The 19,635-nt window shown below is 43.4% G+C and overlaps 2 protein-coding genes across 3 annotated transcripts; both read left to right on the top strand.

Moving 5' to 3' along the window:
- Positions 1-277: 277 nt before the first annotated feature.
- On the top strand, positions 278-8,551 carry tbca (tubulin cofactor a). 2 transcript variants are annotated; one of them, XM_029515606.1, is made up of 4 exons: positions 278-394; positions 4,932-5,037; positions 6,923-7,009; positions 8,144-8,551. In XM_029515606.1, exons 1-4 carry the CDS (start codon positions 342-344, stop codon positions 8,222-8,224), a joined length of 327 nt encoding a protein of 108 aa, XP_029371466.1. In that variant the 5' UTR covers positions 278-341; the 3' UTR covers positions 8,225-8,551. The 2 variants fall into 2 exon arrangements, with proteins under 2 accessions (XP_029371466.1, XP_029371467.1); XM_029515607.1 differs by lacking the exon at positions 6,923-7,009.
- A 1,538-nt stretch (positions 8,552-10,089) lies between these two features.
- On the top strand, positions 10,090-17,941 carry otpa (orthopedia homeobox a). Its single transcript, XM_029516287.1, has 4 exons — positions 10,090-10,184; positions 13,526-13,586; positions 14,075-14,487; positions 16,705-17,941. The coding sequence occupies exons 2-4, from the start codon at positions 13,550-13,552 to the stop codon at positions 17,224-17,226; spliced, it is 972 nt and encodes a 323-aa protein (XP_029372147.1). The 5' UTR covers positions 10,090-10,184; positions 13,526-13,549; the 3' UTR covers positions 17,227-17,941.
- The last annotated feature ends 1,694 nt before the right edge of the window (positions 17,942-19,635 follow it).

Raw genomic sequence — 19,635 nt, 5'->3', positions numbered from 1 at the left:
AAATACAAGCTGCAACACATTTGTGGTTACTAGCTGCATTTTTATACCAGTAAAGTTAAGGAATCTGTGTATATATTAAAAGCTGTCAGTATCAGTTTCATCTTTGTTCAATGTGTACAGATGTCTTATTTCTCCATGAGAATTCGTCTTTTTATTGGATTGTCATTATTTTTCTGGATACACACTGAATATTTTGTGTGTGAAGGAATTTAGTCAGCAGCTTCTCCACTGCTTCTGTCTGACCGATCCGACCGCTCGATAATCGACTACAGCGGATCGATTTATCTGTGAGCGTCATCCTCCCTGCCTTCCACCTGCCTCGCTACATCACACCTGCGGCCATGGCGGACCCCAGAATACGGCAGATCAAGATCAAAACCGGCATCGTGAAGCGGTGAGTCCGGTTTGTGTAGTGCATTGTGTAGTTATTTCAGCGTGTCGACAGGAGACGCCCGCGGCGGGCTAATTAGCTTAGCGGGGAAGAAAGGCGGACGCGGCGTGCAACTGTGCCGAGCTAGGCGGTCCGTTCGCCGGCCGGGCTTTCACTCGGCTCCGGTGCTTGTGTCGCGGCCTACGGGCTGGGACTAGATGGCGAAACGGTGTTCGTTTGTTGGCAGCAGCCACACTTCATTGTTGTTTTGTGCGACAGCTAGACAGAATGTTTTGTATCACAATCACAGTCTGATACGCTTTAAAATACGGCGGTAAAGAAAATAAATGAACTTGTAACAGCAGCTAACATCGGCCGGTTCATGCTTGGTAGCTAACTAGCTAACCTACAGAAAAAGCTGTATTGTTGGCAAATTTGTGGAAAAAACAAACAAACAACTGCTCTATTTATGCCGAAGGAAAACACAACTTTCCCCAAAGATCCCGTACATTATATTGTAATGATACTTTATTTGCTGAAGTGGTTGTAAACAAAGACAGATGCTCTCCCTGAAGACTGACATGTCTCGGCTAACGGAGGCTAAACGCGTCTATTTTTATTCTACTAAACTTTGTGGTGGTGTTGTTTTGTTTGAATCCCTCATGGGACTTTCTTTGGCCCCTCAGGCTGAACTGAAGGTGGATGTTTGTGGTGTTGCAGGGAAAATGTGCACAGTCATGACTCGACAACAGGGAGGTCATTGTTCGGATGGGAGGCCTCTGCTGAGTATAAAAACACAGTGAGGATGATTTCAGAAGGAGCACATGTGAGTGTGATCACAGCTGTTCAGGTTACTAACAGATATCTGACAGAAAAACAATATTTGATCTGGGAAGCTGGTTAAAACACTGAAACCACAACATTTCTTACACAACTGCAAATGAACACAGAGGCAAGAATGATAATGGACCTGTTGGTTTTTTTTTTCTGGTTCTGAGAGTCTAGTTGTGGATTCTCTTAGAGACGTCAGTATGTTGTGTAACATTACACCTTTACCATATTTTGTCAAAAATTAGCTTCGCTCACTTTTCCACGTAAAGCCTGGTTTACCTGAATCAGTCTTGACTTGATCTTTGTTGAGGCGCTGTACTCACAAGTGTTTCAAGATTACTGTGACACGACTGTTGTTATAATTGCCGTCATTGCTTTGAGTTTGAATTTCAGATTTCCTGGCTCAAACTGCGCACACTGTATTCCTGTCTGTGTTTCCTTAGATCTTTGTGACAGTGAAGTGAGTGTCTTCGGCTTTTACTTGGTTAGCAGGAAATATCACCTCAGCCTTAGTTTTATTTGTTCTTTAGTTGGATGTAGATGTCACCTTTTGCAAAATGATTACTAGGTAATCAAAAAATGTGCAAATACAAAAATCCATCTGGTTTTGAAGTTGCATCTAAAAATGTTTGATGTAGAAAACAGGCCTTGAGATGAAGGATTTTCAGATCATCACCCAGTTGAAGCCATGACCAGATTGACTTCTGCTGGAGTATAAAATATTTGGGGTATTATTCCGCGTGGTGTGGCGGTCTAAGCATATCTGACGGTCATCAAATAGACGTCTGATTCCCTCCTGTTGATGGCTTTTGTGTAATGTGTTATTGATTTGTGTTTTGATGAGGGTCAGATTACCAAGAGGCCCCCTGAGGTGCCAATGATGAAGGCTGGATTTCCCATAGAGAAGCATGTCACACATTGTCCAGTATGGAGAAAACAACAGGGACATGCTGAAGTTCAACTACAGCTCTGACGTCTTTGAGGCTACTTCACATCAAAGGAGATGTATTGAACGACAGCACTTTTAGGCCAAACGCAGCCATAACAGACCTTTAATCAAACTGTTTGCGTTAAACATACAGACTGTCGCTGGTTTCTGTCTCTTCATAATCTTATATTCCTCCCATTCAGCCCCTTTCTTCCTCCTCTTCCTCAGTCCCTCCTCCCTTTTTCTATATTGGAGTTTAGAGGAAACCTGCCTACCCTCTTAGCCAGGCCTATTTCCAGTGGCTTTTGCACATTCCAGTCAGTGCCTTTCTGCCCTAGCGAGGCGGATGCCCTTAATAAGGTGACAACAGTAATTTGCCTTTGTCATTCCGGTCCCAGCACAGACTACATCGTGGCTCAAAAATACAGTGCTAGAGGAGGTGGCCCGAATGTGTGTGTGCGTGCGTGTGTGTGTGTGTGTGTCGGCTGACTCTAATTCCTTTTTTTTTCTATTTTCCAGAGAGCTGCCTTTTCCATTAAGCCTGAGGTGGCAGGTCTATTTAAAACCAGCCACGACCCCACCCCTCATTCACACAGCGTTCCAAGTCTGGGAGAAATAAGAAATTAACATCAGGACTGGAAGGGGAGGAATGGACATTTTGTTATTAGACTGTCCTTCAGTTTTATTCAAATTATTCCAGCTTTGCTCCCCCCCCCCCAACGTTGCCGCCGTCTTTTCCTCTAAACAGGTGACATCAGTCATTCTGCATCAAGCACGAGGCTGGAAAGCAGGAGCTTCTATTGCATATGGTGCCTGTTAGAAAGCTCCTTGATAGAACTGTATTAGAATGAGTGGTAATTGATGTAAAATATGACAGAGTGCTGTTGGCTTCCTTCGCTAAGCAAGGAGCAGCGCAACACGGAGGGAAGGGTCTCCAGTAATGTTCCTGATTAATGAAGGATCACTCACTTATGCACACACAGCTGATTTTATGAAAAATGAAATTTGTGTTGTCACTCTGATGAGCGGGCGCAGCCGGAAAAAGACTATTAGTTGAGAATCATTATCAATAGCAAAATTTTCAAACTCCATTATGCCAATCAGGGTCAGAATCTGTTTAATAGATTTTGTTCCATTTGGCCCGTAATTGATAAATAATCAAAATTTATCAATGTACTCAAGCCCATTTTCACTAACAATCAAGGAAAAGAGGCCCATTTACCACCTGACTTGGTCCAAATTAGGGACTAAATTGATGATCAATTAATCTCTAAAAAGGAGTAGTAGTGTGTGCGAGTCTGTGTATTGAGGGCAATGGAAGTGGATAGAGGACTCAGATAAGCAGTAAGGAGGTGCAAACTGCTGCACCTCATTGGAACTATAATATGAAAATAGGCTTTAAAAATTCAAATTCTCATTTAAACCTATATTTTTAACAATAAATTAAGTCAGAATCCAGATAAATGTGGTTTGTCGAATGACGTTGCTCAATTTAACAAATCATCTGAGACTTAACTTGAATTTATTTGGAAAAAGATCAAATTCAGTTGTCAATGAGGTGGATTTGTGCATTAATGCACTTAATATTTAGTCAGTAAGACACATAGGTAGTCGGCTCATCTGGACAAGATTTCAAAATGATTTTAAATGTGAAGATGTTCATTATTGTTGGAGGGATGTGACTCCCTGAGGTGCCACTCACTTAAGACCAGTGTATTTTTAATCCATTTATACAAGTTTTAAATACTAATGTTAAATTATTAGTTAAGCTGGGAATGTAAGAAATTAATTTTTGCTTAAAAATATATTTTATAAGCATCAGTAGTAGGTCTCTCTGAACTCCACCCCCTTTTCCTTAAAAAAAAAAAAAAAAAAAAAAAAATATATATATATATATATATATATATATCTCTTTACATATTTTAGCTTTTCAAAGCTGTGCAGTGTAGCTTGTGTTTTAGGTTTATTGGTGTATCAACACAATGTGTTTTTGAACATCTCTGGCTGCAGTGATGTTGAATGTACTCCAATAGTCCTTGAATTATTGTATTAAGTCCACTTCGCTCATTACAAACTCCCAGACTGTGTGACATGAACTTAATCTATTTGAATTTTCTACAAATTATCGTCTTTCACAAAAAATTCCAAAAAACTATAAGATCCACAATAAAACCCGTCTGATTTAATTTAGTTCTAGTTCTGGCTGACATTGTAAAGTGCTTTAAGTGGATTTCATCCACATAGTGGAACGTTTAACAACTAAAGAGTCAAATGTTTTCCTCTAAAGCTGGTGGAGACCAAACACAAAACCAAAAGAGGAAACGCTGGACAAAAAAAAAAAAAACAGTGGACGTTGCTCACTATCTGCTGGATTAGTCATTGTGCGTTGATCATTTTGTCTTTTCGTTTGAAATGCAGAGTGTTTGTTTTCGATATAAAACATCTTTCAGGCAAATGCATCCTCCCCTAAGTTGTCTTTTTAGGTCATAAAAAGAACAATGAAAGACAGATTTCCCATGAAAGCACAGCGTTAGGCTCTGCAGCAGTGAGCAGGAACGATGCGTTTGCTGGCTGTTATTGAGGTGTGTGTCTTGCCATCCTGCGGGAGATGATCTCACTGTGTCCCCTCAGTCAGAGACAATGCTGGGAGGGAATGAGAATAAATGGCCTCGTCTGAAAAAGGTGACCATTGCAGCCCACCTTGTTGTTTTTTTTTTTTTGTCTAAGGTTCAGTCTGAGGGGCTGCACATTTACGTCCCGTGTTTGATTCAACAACTATAAACTCTTCCTGTTCCCTCTCAGGCTGGCGAAGGAGAAGGTGGCGTACATAACGGAGGCGAAGCAGCAGGAGGAGAAGATCGAGCGCCTGAAAGCGGAAGCGGGCGATGATTATGTCATCAAGAAACAGGCACGTGACTCCCGTGTTTTCTGTTCTCTTTGAAACTGCACAACAACTCTCTGTCTTAGTGTGAAAACCTGGCATCATCCACGTATCGCCAACTGTTGGGATCCCTCGGTAAGTGAAGGGCTTTCTGCTCTCACGTCGTTAGGAAGCGAGCTGTATCTGGATGACTTGGGTAGCCCCTCGATCATATAATAAGGTCAGCTTGCAGCGATAATGAAGAATTAGGTTTTGAGAGGAGAATCATTAGTGATTTTGTAATGCGCTTGATGCAGATGTAATTATATCATGTTACTTTGGCAGAGTTTGATAATTGCCGACACACAGTGGTTATTTGGTGTCCCCAACAGATCACTGGTCCATATCCTGCTCTCCTCACTCTCACTGTGCCTACAGGACGCCATCGTTTGGAGGAAAAAAAGACAAGCAAACAAAACAAAAGCACTTAGCTGTGAAAAATTAGCATGACAGACATTTTGGGTTTGAAACATTAACTTTATCTTTTAGGGAAGTCGCCTCATAAGGAGACTTGTGTGGAGGATGATGCCATGAAAACTAAAAGGCAGAGTGATCAGTTGACACATCTGATTCAGCCGGGCCAGAAAGATGAAATAAGGAAGAACGTTAAATAAAAAGATTTCATCGCCGAAAATAACAAACTCTGTAAAAGACCCAAAATCTGGGAGACAAGGACAAAGAAAGAAAACATTTTCCCAAAAATCCATTGTGATGGAGATGAAACTCCCCACTGTATCCCAGGAATAGCTGAGTTTATGGACAGTATCACAACACGTGGACGTATTCTACCACAACCTAATTAACCAAGTCCTGGGTGTCGCTTAATTTGGACTTGACTTCTCTGCTACATGCTCCAGGCAGGAGCTGCTGTGCAGTCACCACATCTGATTATGTGTTCTGGTGACATTAAAATTCAGTGTGTGTTTTATTTTGTTTGTTCATTCATAGAGCGGCGGCTAAGGTTGAGCAGCCAGCTTGGCTGGTGTTAAATGGGGAGATTGGGAGGCCAGATGGATTATGGTTGGAGATGAGAGGTCTGAGGCAGGATGGATTAGAGGTTTTTATTTTAATGGAATCAATACGCTGTAAGTGTCATCCTTATCCAGCGCTGATGGGATCATTCCACTGCACAGGGAGGGCACCGTGACTTTTCTCTGTTTCAGCACTCCCCCGCTTAGTCTGGCCTCACCCTGTCACATCTACATGGCAACCAAGTCGACTAGTTGTCTCCCGTCTTTCAGCGCGTCAGTTAGTCTGCCAGCCCGCCGAGCATGTGCACGAGTTCATCTGAGCGCCTGTTAGTGCGCACAGCCGTGTAATGTACATGTGCGAGTCCCGTGTTTTGACTTTCCAGCTCGACAGAGGGGCGAGGTGAGGAAGCATCTGTCATGAGTGAGTGTGTCTGACAGTGTTAGCCAACTCCTCTCTGCTCTTTAGGGTGCCAGCTGGGGGAATTCCACATTAGCTGCGGCTGTGAAAGTTCCCCAGGCTGTAACACAGTTTCACTCCAGGCGTAGTAATACCTGTTTACGGCTGATCACGGTGCCACCGGCTCGGAGTTTCTTCATTCATTCAGGTGTGCAGTCACATGGAGGCGGTCCCCCGCTGCCCAACTCCCTGCCCGATCGATAACTCAATAACATTTTTTATAGCGGTGCCTTGTTGGGGACAGAGTGTATGTGGGACACCTTGGAGTTTATTGTCAGGAACAAGGCTTCCGTGAATGAACATTCCTGAGTCTGGCTGTTTCGAATTAACGCTGTGAACTTAGGCATGTTCAATAATGTGTTGGTTTTTGATTAAAAAAAAAAAAAAAAGGTTGTTCATTCTGATAGAGGTGGAGACGGTGCTGAAGTGGTCTTTGTGCTTTCAGATGGAGGTGTTGCAGGAGTCCAGAATGATGATCCCAGACTGTCACCGCCGCCTGGCTGTAGCACATGCAGACCTGCTTCAGTTAATAGTAAGTAACCATTAAGTGGAAGTGTAAGAAATATTTTTCATCTCACAACAGGAACGAAAGTGTATCGACAAAACGCTCGGGCCATTTATTCTGCTGCTGTCACTGCTACCAATTTGCTGAAAAACTGCATGGTGTAATTGTATTATAGACACATGGACACAAAAACAACTATTAGAGCTCGACTCTGAACTTCAAATTGTGTTGCTCATGAAGCACAAAAGTATCACAAGTCCTTTTCTTTCCTTATACAGGAAAGATAGATTTTTTTATTTTTATTTTTTATTTTTTTCAGATTTTACAAACATATGCTGCTAGATATTGTAATCTGTGCGTCGGCCATCTTGGCTGTTTGAAAACGGAATAAGCTAAAATGCTCCGTCTGTATCAGCTGCAGCTACAGGAACTAAAGAAGCTGTCCGTGTCTCTCTTACTGTTAGCGGCTGATATTTACACCACGCTGCTGCACTGAATAAAGCACAGCGGTGGTGTTACAGCTGAGTTGGTGCACTTCTGCCTGCTAATCTTGCAGTTTTGAACCCAGTCGGCCATGTTTGTTTGCTCGTGTAAGTAAGCTGAGAGAGCTAACCTGCAGTTAGCAGCACGACCTCGTCCGTCAGTCAGTCCTCCAGTCCGTCCTTCCTTCAGACACACGGACACGTGCACACGCTCATCACAGTCCATTAATGGCGCCGCCACAGGAAGTCACATTCAAACACTGGACAAAAGGACACAGACGCCACGCGGTCACATGATCGACCGGTCCAACCCTTTACTGTTAAATTTAGGTCCTGGTGACATAAAGCTGAAGTGAAGCAGGATGCTGTTCTACTTTAACGGTTAAACTATAGATGAGCTCGAATTTGTCAGCGTGTGAAGAGCAGGACTGAACTCTGAGATGATGGTCCCATCTCGGCCGACGTTTCATTTATGCTCAACTTCTTGTAGTTACGTGCATCACTGTATACTTATCTTCATTAAGTTTTTAATTCTATTATTTAAAATTCTCATAGATATATTTTTTTTTTATCCAACAAGCCTCATTTTATTGTTTACCTTTTGTAATCCTTCATATGACAAATGAACTTAAACCTAAACTGAGCACTAAAACAAAACTGTGTGTGTTTGTGTCTTCAGGAAACGGAGGAGGATTTGGCTGAGACTGAGGAGTACAAAGAGGCCAGGAACATGTTGGACTCAGTGAAGCTTGAAGGATGATTTCTGATCTGTGGCTGTTTTCTCACTGAGAGATTCACTTGCTTAAATGTCCATTCCTTTCATCAGGTCTGTTTTGGAAACTGAATCTATTCAAAGTCTCCGATCTTGATGTAATTATCTCTCTGTTTACTGCTAATGTGCCGCCACATGTAGCTCAGCTCCTTCTCCCCACCCCGAGTGTCAAATCCCACAAGAACCCTATAAAACTACAGCTCTGTCACAGCTGAGGGCTTTTTTTTATTTATTTGTTTTTTATTTTAATTTTGTCATATTAATCCACAGCCTTGACTTTATAGACATGATTAAACACATGTTTAATGTCTCTTATATCTTGTGTTGCAGTAACCATCAGTTGTCACCACTGTAAACACACAGCAGCTACACATCAGTGCAGAAGCTCCTGTGCTGAACCGAGTCACACTTTGCTTTAATCATCTTAGAGCCAACTTTACTCTTCCAAGTTTCTCAAATTGAGGATAATGTATCTTAGAGGACTAACAAAAGCTGCAATTAATATTTTTCATGATCAAGACATTTGTCGGTTATTCTTTTAGTCGGATTGAGATATTTATTTTGTAACCCTCCAAATATTCAACTTCTAAAGTCCCCAAAAGAAGCAAATAGTCCCATTTGAAGAATCTGAATGCTGAAATAATTCTAACTGGTTTAGCAGCCCAGTGAATCGTGTTTGATACCTACAACAGAGAACGGAGCACTTTGGACAGGCCAGTCATTTAAATGACAAATGCTGGCTGTGTCCATGAAAGACTGAGCAGGTCTGTCAGAGTCGCTGCTCCATCTGTTATCCCGGCGGCCTAAAATAACGGCACCTTGTATTAAGGGTGAGGGAGTCCTTCCTAAATAGTCATACTAATAAATGAACTCAATTGCCAGACAAATTAAGGTTACATTTGACTTGATCCTTATTTTACAGATTTCGATAATTATCGGGATCACCCCAAAGTCTCATTAGCGCCCTAATGAGGCGCTGCTACTGCGTGACATCCACCCCGCTCCATCTCGTTAAGGAAATCGCTCTTCAATGCTGATTATTTTATTTGGAGGCATAATTATATTTCTTTCGGATAAATCACGGCCTAATCGAGTCCGTGCAGAGGGCAGCGGCGCTAATTGAGGCATGAGATGCGGCGACGGGGGCCACACAACCGGGGTTTACGTGACCGGAGGACCCGCACGGTCTGCGGGCCCCTCCCGGATCACCGGAGTCCACATCCGGTGCTGGAGAACCAGCGGAGAAACCAAACAGTTAAAATGGTGCTGGGTGAAGGGAAGGACACGGCAGCTTCAGCTCAGCTCACTAAAATGCATTTTATTTTATCAAGTTCTCTTTTTAAACTTCATTTGAAAAGACCTAAAATATAGAAGAAACAGGCCTGTAACAGCTCTGAATCCCTGAATTGGTCCCTTCCCACCTCACGTGAATGGCTTCATTAGTAATATTTAATATTTCTGTGGAACAGAAACACAACAAGGCTGCCTTGAAGTAACGAAGTACATTTACTCAAATACTGCACTTGAAGTATTTTAATTTGGTTCTACTGATTCACAGGGAAATATACTCCGCTGCTTTTGGTTAATTAATGAGCTCATGAACTGCATTAAACCGGCAGCAAAAACAATAAGATGAGTTGCACTGAGCTCCCCATCAGCCAGCTGCAGGATTAAAATGCTGCTGAAATATTCATGTGGCTTTAAGTGGGAGCCATCCGATAGTTTGATGCATCTTTATTTCATGGGTCATATTTAATATTAAAGTCAGCTGCACCAAACCGCCGCCTCATGTCAGACCTGCAGGCCGCTGCAGGAGGAGGGTCGATGGCTGTTTCTCCCCAGAAAGCACCGGCTGAGGACGGACGGAGGGAGGGGAGCCCCCGGGGGCCCCGCAGGGAGGCTGCAGGTTCAAGACCCGGCAGCCACGATCACACACCGGGATGAAGAGGTAAAACACACCGGCCTCAGACACTGATGCTCCGCTTACTGTAGTTTTAGTTTTTTTTTTGTTGTTGCTGTTGTTTTATTAAAAGTCACTCCTCATCTCCACCGCGCGTGAAAATGTCGACTTTCCACTCAGATGCACCGCATTAACTTTCAGAAGGCGAATTTGTTTGTCTGCTTTTATTTGTATGATGCAGAAGATTGATGCAGAGATGTAACAACCTGTGCTGTGGTCCCTGTTCACCCTAATTACAGCCTTATCAAGTCAGCAACACAACACACACGCAGACACACACACACAGCGAAGCTATTGACACTATTAAGTGAAAAGATGCCTTTGAATTAGTGGAACTAAATGCATTACATCTAAGAGGAATAAACTTCCTGAGAGAGTCACTTATCAAACAGCAAATTGCTTCATATGAAACAGTCCCATAATAACAGTAATACTTCTAATAATAATAATATTAGTAATGACAATCATAATAATCTTTATAATATTTTTCGTAAAATTGTCTAATTCTATCTAATAAAGATATAAAAATAATGAGAAATTATATAAAAGGAAATGATTTTTAGTTATGTGAAGAAATATAGAATAAAAACATAACAAAATAGAAATATTTAGCCACCCTTAACGACTAAAACATTTAAAATGTCTTTAGTTTTTGATGCCCTCTGGCTGGGTTAAATATGACCTGCTGCCATCACAGCAGTCATTCACTGTTTTTGTTTGCGGAGCTGTAAAAGCGCCAAGTCGTAAAAATCAAGCGCGCGATCCATCATCCCGCAAAGTGCTGCGGGTTTTAAATGGTCCTCGCGGGTTCGGGGCGCGCGCCAGAGAGCAGATAAAACATATGGAAACACCGGAAGAAGATTCTGTGGAATAATCATTCATTCAAATAACGGCAGACACTGATCGGTTTATAACTGGAAAATAAACAAACCTGTTCATGCCTGCTGGGATATAAATACCCCCCCCCCCCTCCCCCCCATAAAAATACCAAATATTCTGGATTAACCAGGTTTAGTTCCGGAATGAAACCCACTAAAGTCTCCCTGAAGTTCGGCTTTAAAAAAATAAAGGCTCGTTGACAGAGAGGACGGGAATTATCTCCGCGTGCGCATCTTCCTCTTTTCCTCTTCGCTGAAGACTCAGCGACAAAGTCTCCTCCAGCACATCCCGCCGCGTCCGAAGCTAGACTGTACTCCACCCCTCCATCCCTCCTCCACCCAACCGTGCATCCCTCCTCCATCCAACTGTCCATCCCTCCATCCCTCCACCTATCCATCCCTACTCCATCCAACCGTCCATCCCTCCATCCCTCCATCCCTCCCCCATCCAACTGTCCATCCCTCCATCCCTCCACCTATCCATCCCTACTCCACCCCTCCATCCCTCCTCCACCCAACCGTCCATCCCTCCTCCATCCAACTGTCCATCCCTCCATCCCTCCACCTATCCATCCTTACTCCATCCCTACTCCATCCAACCGTCCATCCCTCCATCCCTCCACCCCTCCATCCCTCCTCCATCCAACTGTCCATCCCTCCATCCCTCCTCCACCCAACCGTGCATCCCTCCATCCCTCCATCCTTACTCCATCCCTCCATCCATCCAACTGTACATCCCTCCATCCCTCCACCTATCCATCCCTCCTCCACCCAACCATGCATCCCTCCACCTATCCATCCCTACTCCATCCCTCCATCCCTCCAACTGTCCATACCTCCATCCATCCAACTGTACATCCCTCCATCCCTCCACCTATCCATCCTTCCTCCACCCAACCGTGCATCCCTCCACCTATCCATCCCTCCTCCATCCAACCGTCCATCCCTCCATCCACCCAACCGTGCATCCCTCCACCTATCCATCCCTCCTCCATCCACCCCTCCATCCACCCCTTCATCCACCCCTCCATCCATCCCTCCATCCCTCCATCATCCCACCATCCATCCAACCGTCCATCCCTCTATCTCGCCATCATCCCTCCACCCCTCCACCCTTCCCTCCATCCCTCCCAGCCTGCCGGTGGTGCCACCAGATTGCAGACAAATAAAAGATGAGCAGAGTCAATTGAAGCTGGATGGATGAAGAGCCGCTTCACGCTCGGCCGCCTCCTTTGTGCCACTTTTTTTTCTGCACAGAATAAATAAACCCGGCATCTGTTAAGATTTTTTTTTTTTTTTTTGTCTTTAAACATTTTAGTGTGTGTGTGTGTGTGTGCGCGCGCTGCTAACTGACCCACTGAATGTGGGTTTATTCACGCACAAAGCCGCGCGTCCTAGTTTTTAAGGTGGATTCGTCCTCCGCGCGCTCCAGACACGGGCATGTGTTTACCCGCGGATTTTCCCCGCGTGTCAGTTGGTCCACAGCGCCTCGTGCTCCTGGATTAACTGTGTCCCCTTCATCACAGCTCGCGCTCAAACGCTGCCTCCACTTTCCGCCGAATTAATCTGCTCACACATCATTTACAGCAGCACCTCCCTCCTGACAGTCCTCCTAAATACGAGTAAATTAGCGCTAATTTATACTGATCTTACTCTGATATTTGCTATAAAGGCCGATAGATCTGCCACCTAATTACATAAAAGCCTAATGGCCTTGAAAATTAGCCTGGTTAGAATTATATAAAGTTTGTTGTTTGGCTGACTGGGAAATCAAGGATATTAGAAGAGGTTCACTTGGTCTCTAAGAGGCATTTAGTGTCGTGAAGAGGTCGACAATATCATCATGGAGATTTAGAAGAAGAAGAAGAAGAAGAAGAAGAAAGGGCCGTCATAATAAACTGGAGTTCATATTCCCCGGCAGATGAGCCGTACAGCGCTGTCAGTGGATGCAGCCATGTGCTTGTTCCTCATCAGAATAACTCCCATGTTCTTGTTGGGACTGCTGGAGTCTGAGGCTGCTGTAAAGACTGAGTGCAGAGCAGCATGCACAATTAAACAAATATTGTGGTGATCCAACATTTCTTGAACGGGTCGAAGCTTTTCACACAGATATTAAATCAGGTTATTTTATTGGATGTAATTTGGAGGAGAAATCAAAGCCAATTACAGGAATGAGGAGGAATGAACTTGTGGATGTGAGAGGATGGAAGTGGGGGGGTATGGGGCTAAAGCTGACAGACCTCAGGCTTCAGCTCTGATTGGTCCTCGTTTGGAGAAGCTCATGGGTTCATTCCGCTGTTAAGCGCCTCCCCATTTCTCTAAACTACATTATAATGCAACCAACCTCCCTTTTAACCACAAACCGAATTTGCTTTCATTTAGGGCTATATATATTTCTTAAATAGGTTAAAGTCATAGAGATTTTTTTATTTATTTATTTTTTTGGAATAGCATTTCGCCCTGGAGCGGTGCGCAATGCTATCTCATGCCGACCTCCTGGATGCTCGCCTCGGTGAGTTATCATCACCAAACTCCGGTCTTCAACTCTACTGTAAGCTGGAGGCACTTCTAATTCTAAATCAAGCTCAGAAAATTGACAATTTGCTTCTTATATTATCTTAATGTGACTGAAGTGAACCAAACTCACTTAATTCATTGGAAAAGTAATTATTATTATTATATTACTGCGTAATTTGATTTAACAATTTCCTAAGATATCGGCGTGATGGAATTGAATTAAGAGTATTTAAGGAGCAGATTGTAATGTGCATGCTGTAGTTGTCTGTCATGGAGCTGCAGCCTTTCTGTCTTTGTGTTTTATTATTTTCTTAATGCATGTGCAGCTTTTGTGTCGGTGCTCAACAATGTTTCTTCAGCTCTTCGTGATTTCTGCTGTGCGCCTGTAAAGTATCTTCAGTTTAAAACCTAACCGTGTCCTCTTTCCCCCCGCAGACAAACTGTTTACTGTTCCACTCTCACCAGCTCTGCTTGTCTGTGCAGGGATGAAGGATGCCGCGGCGGAGCTCCTGGGCCACAGGGAGGCTCTGAAGTGCAGGCTCGGCGGAGGGGGACCTGACCCGGGCCACTCCGGGGAGCTCGGCCCGGGCCCGGACGGCGTGGAAGGGGCCACGATGCTCCCGGGTGACGACATCAGCGGCGGCGGGGGCTCCAACCCGGTGCAGGTGAACAGCAAAGAGCAGGAGAAGCAGCAGCAGCAGCAGAACGGCAGCAGCAACAACAACAACAACCAGTCCGGAGGGCAGCAGACCCAGAAGCAGAAGCGGCACCGGACCCGCTTCACCCCGGCGCAGCTCAACGAGCTGGAGCGGAGCTTCGCCAAGACGCACTATCCGGACATCTTCATGCGGGAGGAGCTGGCTCTCCGGATCGGCCTGACGGAGTCCAGAGTGCAGGTAGGCCGGCTGGAGATCCGACCGACACCGACACCGGCACCGGCACCGGCACAGATTTACCTGTAAACACACAACCCGGACAGACGGAGACCAACAATGACGTTTAATTATCTCAGCCATAATCTCAGTGAAAACAATAAAACAAACCAACCCTCTTAAAAATAAATAAACAGATAAATAAAACAAAAACCCGAAACGGTTTAAGACATTAAAACAAGAAAACAGACAAAAAGATAATTCGGTTAAATTAAATCGTCCTTTTTATTCTTTTCGCTGCAGAGCCGGTGGAGAAGTTGTCATCATCCACAAAAAATTATTTCCTTTCAATAATTAAAGCAATTAAAGCTGCAACAAAAATGATCTGCATTCAGAATCATACATTCATTTTTATTCTAAGCTGTTAAATGATCTGATCCATCTGGTCTTTTACACAACAAAAAAAAAACAAACAAACAAACATATCTATTCAATAGTACCGAAATATGAAATAATAGTCTACATTAAAAAAGAAATGCAAAAAAAAAAAAGACAAATTTATGCTTGAATGTAATATATTTTCTTTTTATAACAAATCACATTTGAAACTGATTAATTTTATTGGTTTATTCCAAAAGGCCGTGTCATATAAATCTGTGTCTTATATTTTTTATAATACAGCGCATGTCTGAGGGCTGCAGATGTGTGTGTTTGTGTGTTGGTTCAGTGCTTTGCTCAAAGGCAGTCTGGACTTGCGACATGTGCTTCATCTTCAGACTGAACATTAAAGAATTCAGTGAGATTTAATAGTTTCTGCAGCTGCAGACATCCGAAAGTCATCACCTTTCACTTCACAAGATCTCAGACTGGAAAATGTCACATAATAATAATAATAATAATAATAATAATAATAATAATAATAATAATAATAATAATAATAATAATAATAATAATTATAACAACAACAATAGTTCTAATTATTGTTTTATATGATGTTATTTAATTGGTTTAATTAGCGTTTATTGAATTTATAGACTAGACATTTTTTTCAAATGAAATTCTGTTTTGTAACGTTATAATCCAACAGTGTCCTGTTATTGTTGTTGTTGTTATTATTATTATTATTATTATTATTACTACTAATATAACTAGTTTTAAATGTCATGAGGATATAGCCCCCTCATTCGGCCTTATTTACAGCTGTCCCACATTTTGTGTCCATCTCATTGGAGATATTGAATCTGTAGAAAACTGCCTTTAAACACATTTTAACCCCACATGGACTTTCCTCCTTTGTAATCCTGTCCTCGGTGACTTCCGGTCCGGGTGTTACCGCCTTATTAGCTGGGGTCGGCTGTGGTTGCTCACATGTGAAGTAATTCGCCAATAATCATGGGTGATTTGGGTTCCTATATTATATTTACATAAAATAAGAATTAGTGTAATGACGCCCATCAGCCGTGATGAGCTCCACAGCCGGTTTATGGCCTCGCTGCCTGTCACCGGTCCGACGTCTCAATGCGGGACGCGCCGCGGATGGAGCTGGTCTTTTCTAAAGCCCAATGAGAGATTGCGTTTTCTTTCTGTTGAAGTGTAATGCATTTCAGGCCGGATTTCACGGCTGGCTACGCGAGCCGGTGGTGGTGGTGGTGTGGGGGGGTTCTACCGGTCTTATTACTGGGCCCCCACTTTCTCAAGCAAATCTCCACATTAATCACAGACACAAACCCGCAGCAGCTCAAGGACTCTGGGAATAAAGTGTGTTTGTCACCGCTGTAACATTATCTTTATTATCCCACAGCGCGTTTTCAGTGGCCATCACCGGCCCGTTACAAATAAAATATGGGTAAAAAAAAATGTTTAATAGCACATAAAATTAAAAACATAATGGCAAACATGTTATATTTCATTTCCTGGAAATGCTACAGATTTAATGTGGCGGGGTGATTTATAAAAATTCACTGTAAGTAAAAAGTTTATTGTATTTTTTTACATTTAGTTTATTTATTTAACATTATTAATTGGCAGCGTTCACCCAGAAATCTGAGCTGTGTAAACTGTTGTCAGCTGCAGAAATAAATCAGTTTTCCTGCCGCTGAGTTATTGTTGGTTGTTGGCTTCATCATGATGATCACAGGCTGAAGTCACAACCTTTTTATGTGGGCTGGGAACATGACCTGTCAGTGCAGCCGTCACCCCCCCCCCTCCCTCCTCCCGAACTCATCAGCCCTCTGTCTGCAGGTCTGGTTCCAGAACCGGCGGGCCAAATGGAAGAAGCGTAAGAAGACCACCAATGTGTTCCGGGCTCCGGGGACTCTGCTGCCGACGCACCACGGCCTGCCTCAGTTCCCGTCGGCCGCGGCGGCAGCGGCGGCCATGGGCGACAGCCTCTGCTCCTTCCACGCCAACGACACCCGCTGGGCCACGGCAGGGATGCCCGGCGTGTCTCAGCTGCAGCTCCCGCCGGCTCTGGGCCGCCAGCAGGCCATGGCTCAGTCCCTGTCCCAGTGCAGCCTGGGCGCCGGGCCGCCGCCCAACTCCATGGGTCTATCCAACATGTCGTCCAACGGCTCCGGGCTGCAGTCGCACCTGTACCAGCCCACCTTCCCCGGGATGGTACCCGCCTCCCTATCCGGCCCCACCAACGTGACCGGCTCGCCTCAGCTGTGCAGCTCCCCGGACAGTGACGTCTGGAGAGGGACAAGCATCGCGTCGCTGCGCCGCAAAGCGCTGGAGCACACAGTTTCCATGAGTTTCACCTAGTCTCTCCGGGGGGAGAGCTTTTTCTTTCACCGCGCACAGATCTCCTGCTTTCAGTTCTTCTCCATCCGGCCCCGGAAAAATAACAGCCAGGATACCTGTTCACCGCAGAGCTGGCAGCTTTTCTCTCCGAGCAGAGGGACACCTGAAGCTTTCTGTCAGGCCTGCTTAGGGCCGCTTCTGTTTTAAGCTATAACTTATTATTTCGCATGTAGCCTATGACGACTATTTATTTGTCTATTTAAATGAACTCGGTTTGTTCAGTATTTATTTCTCGGGCGCCTGACTGACGGTTCTTTGCAGACAACTTCTGTGGATACTAAGAAATACGAGAAATGAAAGGCTCCTGACCCCCCCACCCCATCCCCCCCCCTTTTTTTCAAACCTGCTGCACAGCATGCAACTGTGAAGGGCCAAAGGGACGTGCACGGCGGACGTGCACAGACGAGACAACCTGGAAGTTTAAAGGAAGGATTCAAAGAGGGAGGGGAGGCTGATCTGACAGGAATCAGGACAACGTGGAAAAGGACTTGACTGCATGAGCTGTCCAAGGCAAAAAATAAATAAAAATAAATGGAGTAACATACATAAAAAAAAAATGAAGGGAAATACTATAAATTAAGACATGAAAACTGACTCTAACTATAATCTGTTATATAGGATGTTTTGTGTAGGAAACACTCTTGTTCCCATTTGGTCAGTTTGTGATAACTTATGTTTCCAAAAAAGAAAAATAACAAAAAAAAAAAAAAAAAAAATCTGTCTGTGCTTATTATCAAATATGACTTTCTTAAATGTTTGAGCCATTTTGTTTCATGGACATGTTTATATCAATTCAGTGTAAAATGATCAAATAAAAATCATTTTCAATTATGTCACATCACGAATCAAACCTCCTTTATTGAAGCAGTTAAACAGCGCCGTGTGAAAACCAACAATCTCCAAAAATCTAAAATAAGATGAAAATTTTCAACTTGAATTTTAATCCATTTTATTTTGCACGTTCCCCAATTTCATCCAGTTCAAAGCTCCAATTCAAATTACGCTATGCCTCACCTTAAAAATTGCATGTGGTTAATGTTGACCCCGGAGTTCAGCTTCTAATCATCTGTTCAGTCATGTGACATCATGACAGACACTATGAAGATGCTGCAACCTTCAACATCAAAGTCAAAATAATAAACTAATTTAGTTCAAATTGAGCAATGAACCATTTTTTTTAGTCATGTTGGATAATGTTCTTAATTATATTGACCAAAGTATAATTTTATGCTATTTAATACTGTAGAGGATTGTTTTTTTTCCTGAAACTAATAGAGCAATTTTGCAGATATAAATGTTATATTTAATATTTATAAAAGATGCACTGTTTAAGACTGAGCAACCAAACATTATTCAACCATTGATAACAATAACATGCTGCTCATATGTTAATGATTTATATTAATCTGAAAGGGCTCGTTTCACATTATTATTTTAAACTGTTCCATTTGCTCCTTTTCCATGATAATGTTTTTCTTATATTCCAATTAGTTCTTTTCTTCCTCCGAAGCTAGCATGTTAGGAAGCTTCATTCAGTCCAGTCGGCCTGTCTTGCCACCAAAACCAGGAAGAAACATTTTTTGGCAGCAGAGAAAAACTTGCATGTTGTAGCTTCAGGTGTTTAAAGGGTTTGTTTCCTCGCCTGCCTCCGGGTTAGTCAAGCTCCTTGACTCGTCCTCTTTAGAACAGTGACACATTTCCTGTCATCATTCCTTTCATGTTTTAGGTAGATAAAAACTGGATCAGTTCCAGTTGCTGCAGCAGAGCCGTATAAATACACCCAGTAGATCATCGAGGAGCATGAACACTCAGCTCACAAAAGATCAGAGGTGTCAAAGTCAATCCTGGTTATAACCAAACTGACAAATTGGCCGAGGGCAAATCTGTGTTTCCTCATTTTAATCTATTTTAACTGAAAACACAAAAATAATGATACCAGGAAGAAACTTTAAGTCCGCTTAATTACCATCCAATGCAACTCACTGTAGCCAAATGGTTTAGGCCTCCTGTGTAGACATGGTTCATATTATTACAACTGTGTGTTATTGTGTTTAGATCGGGATAGATAGTGGTTAGCTGTTGCCCCACAACAAGAAGGTTGCGGGTTTGATTCCCGGGCCTGAGGCTTCTCTTTGTGGAGTTTGCACGTTCTCCACATGCCTGCGTGGGTTTCCTTCCACCATCCAAAGTCATCATGTTTGGGTTGATTGGTGACTCTAAATTGTCTGTAGCTCTGAGTGTGAGTGGTTGTTGGTCTGTCTGTCTCTGTGTGTTGGCCCTGTGATGGACCGGTGGCCTGTCCAGGGTGACCCCGACCTCGCCCAGAGTGAGCTGGAATTGGCTCCAGCACCCCAGCGGCCCCGAAAATGG

This window comes from Echeneis naucrates, chromosome 12 (genome assembly GCF_900963305.1).
Source record: "Echeneis naucrates chromosome 12, fEcheNa1.1, whole genome shotgun sequence".
Classification (NCBI taxonomy): Eukaryota; Metazoa; Chordata; class Actinopteri; order Carangiformes; family Echeneidae; genus Echeneis; species Echeneis naucrates.
This window is presented reverse-complemented; position numbering and strand designations above follow the sequence as displayed.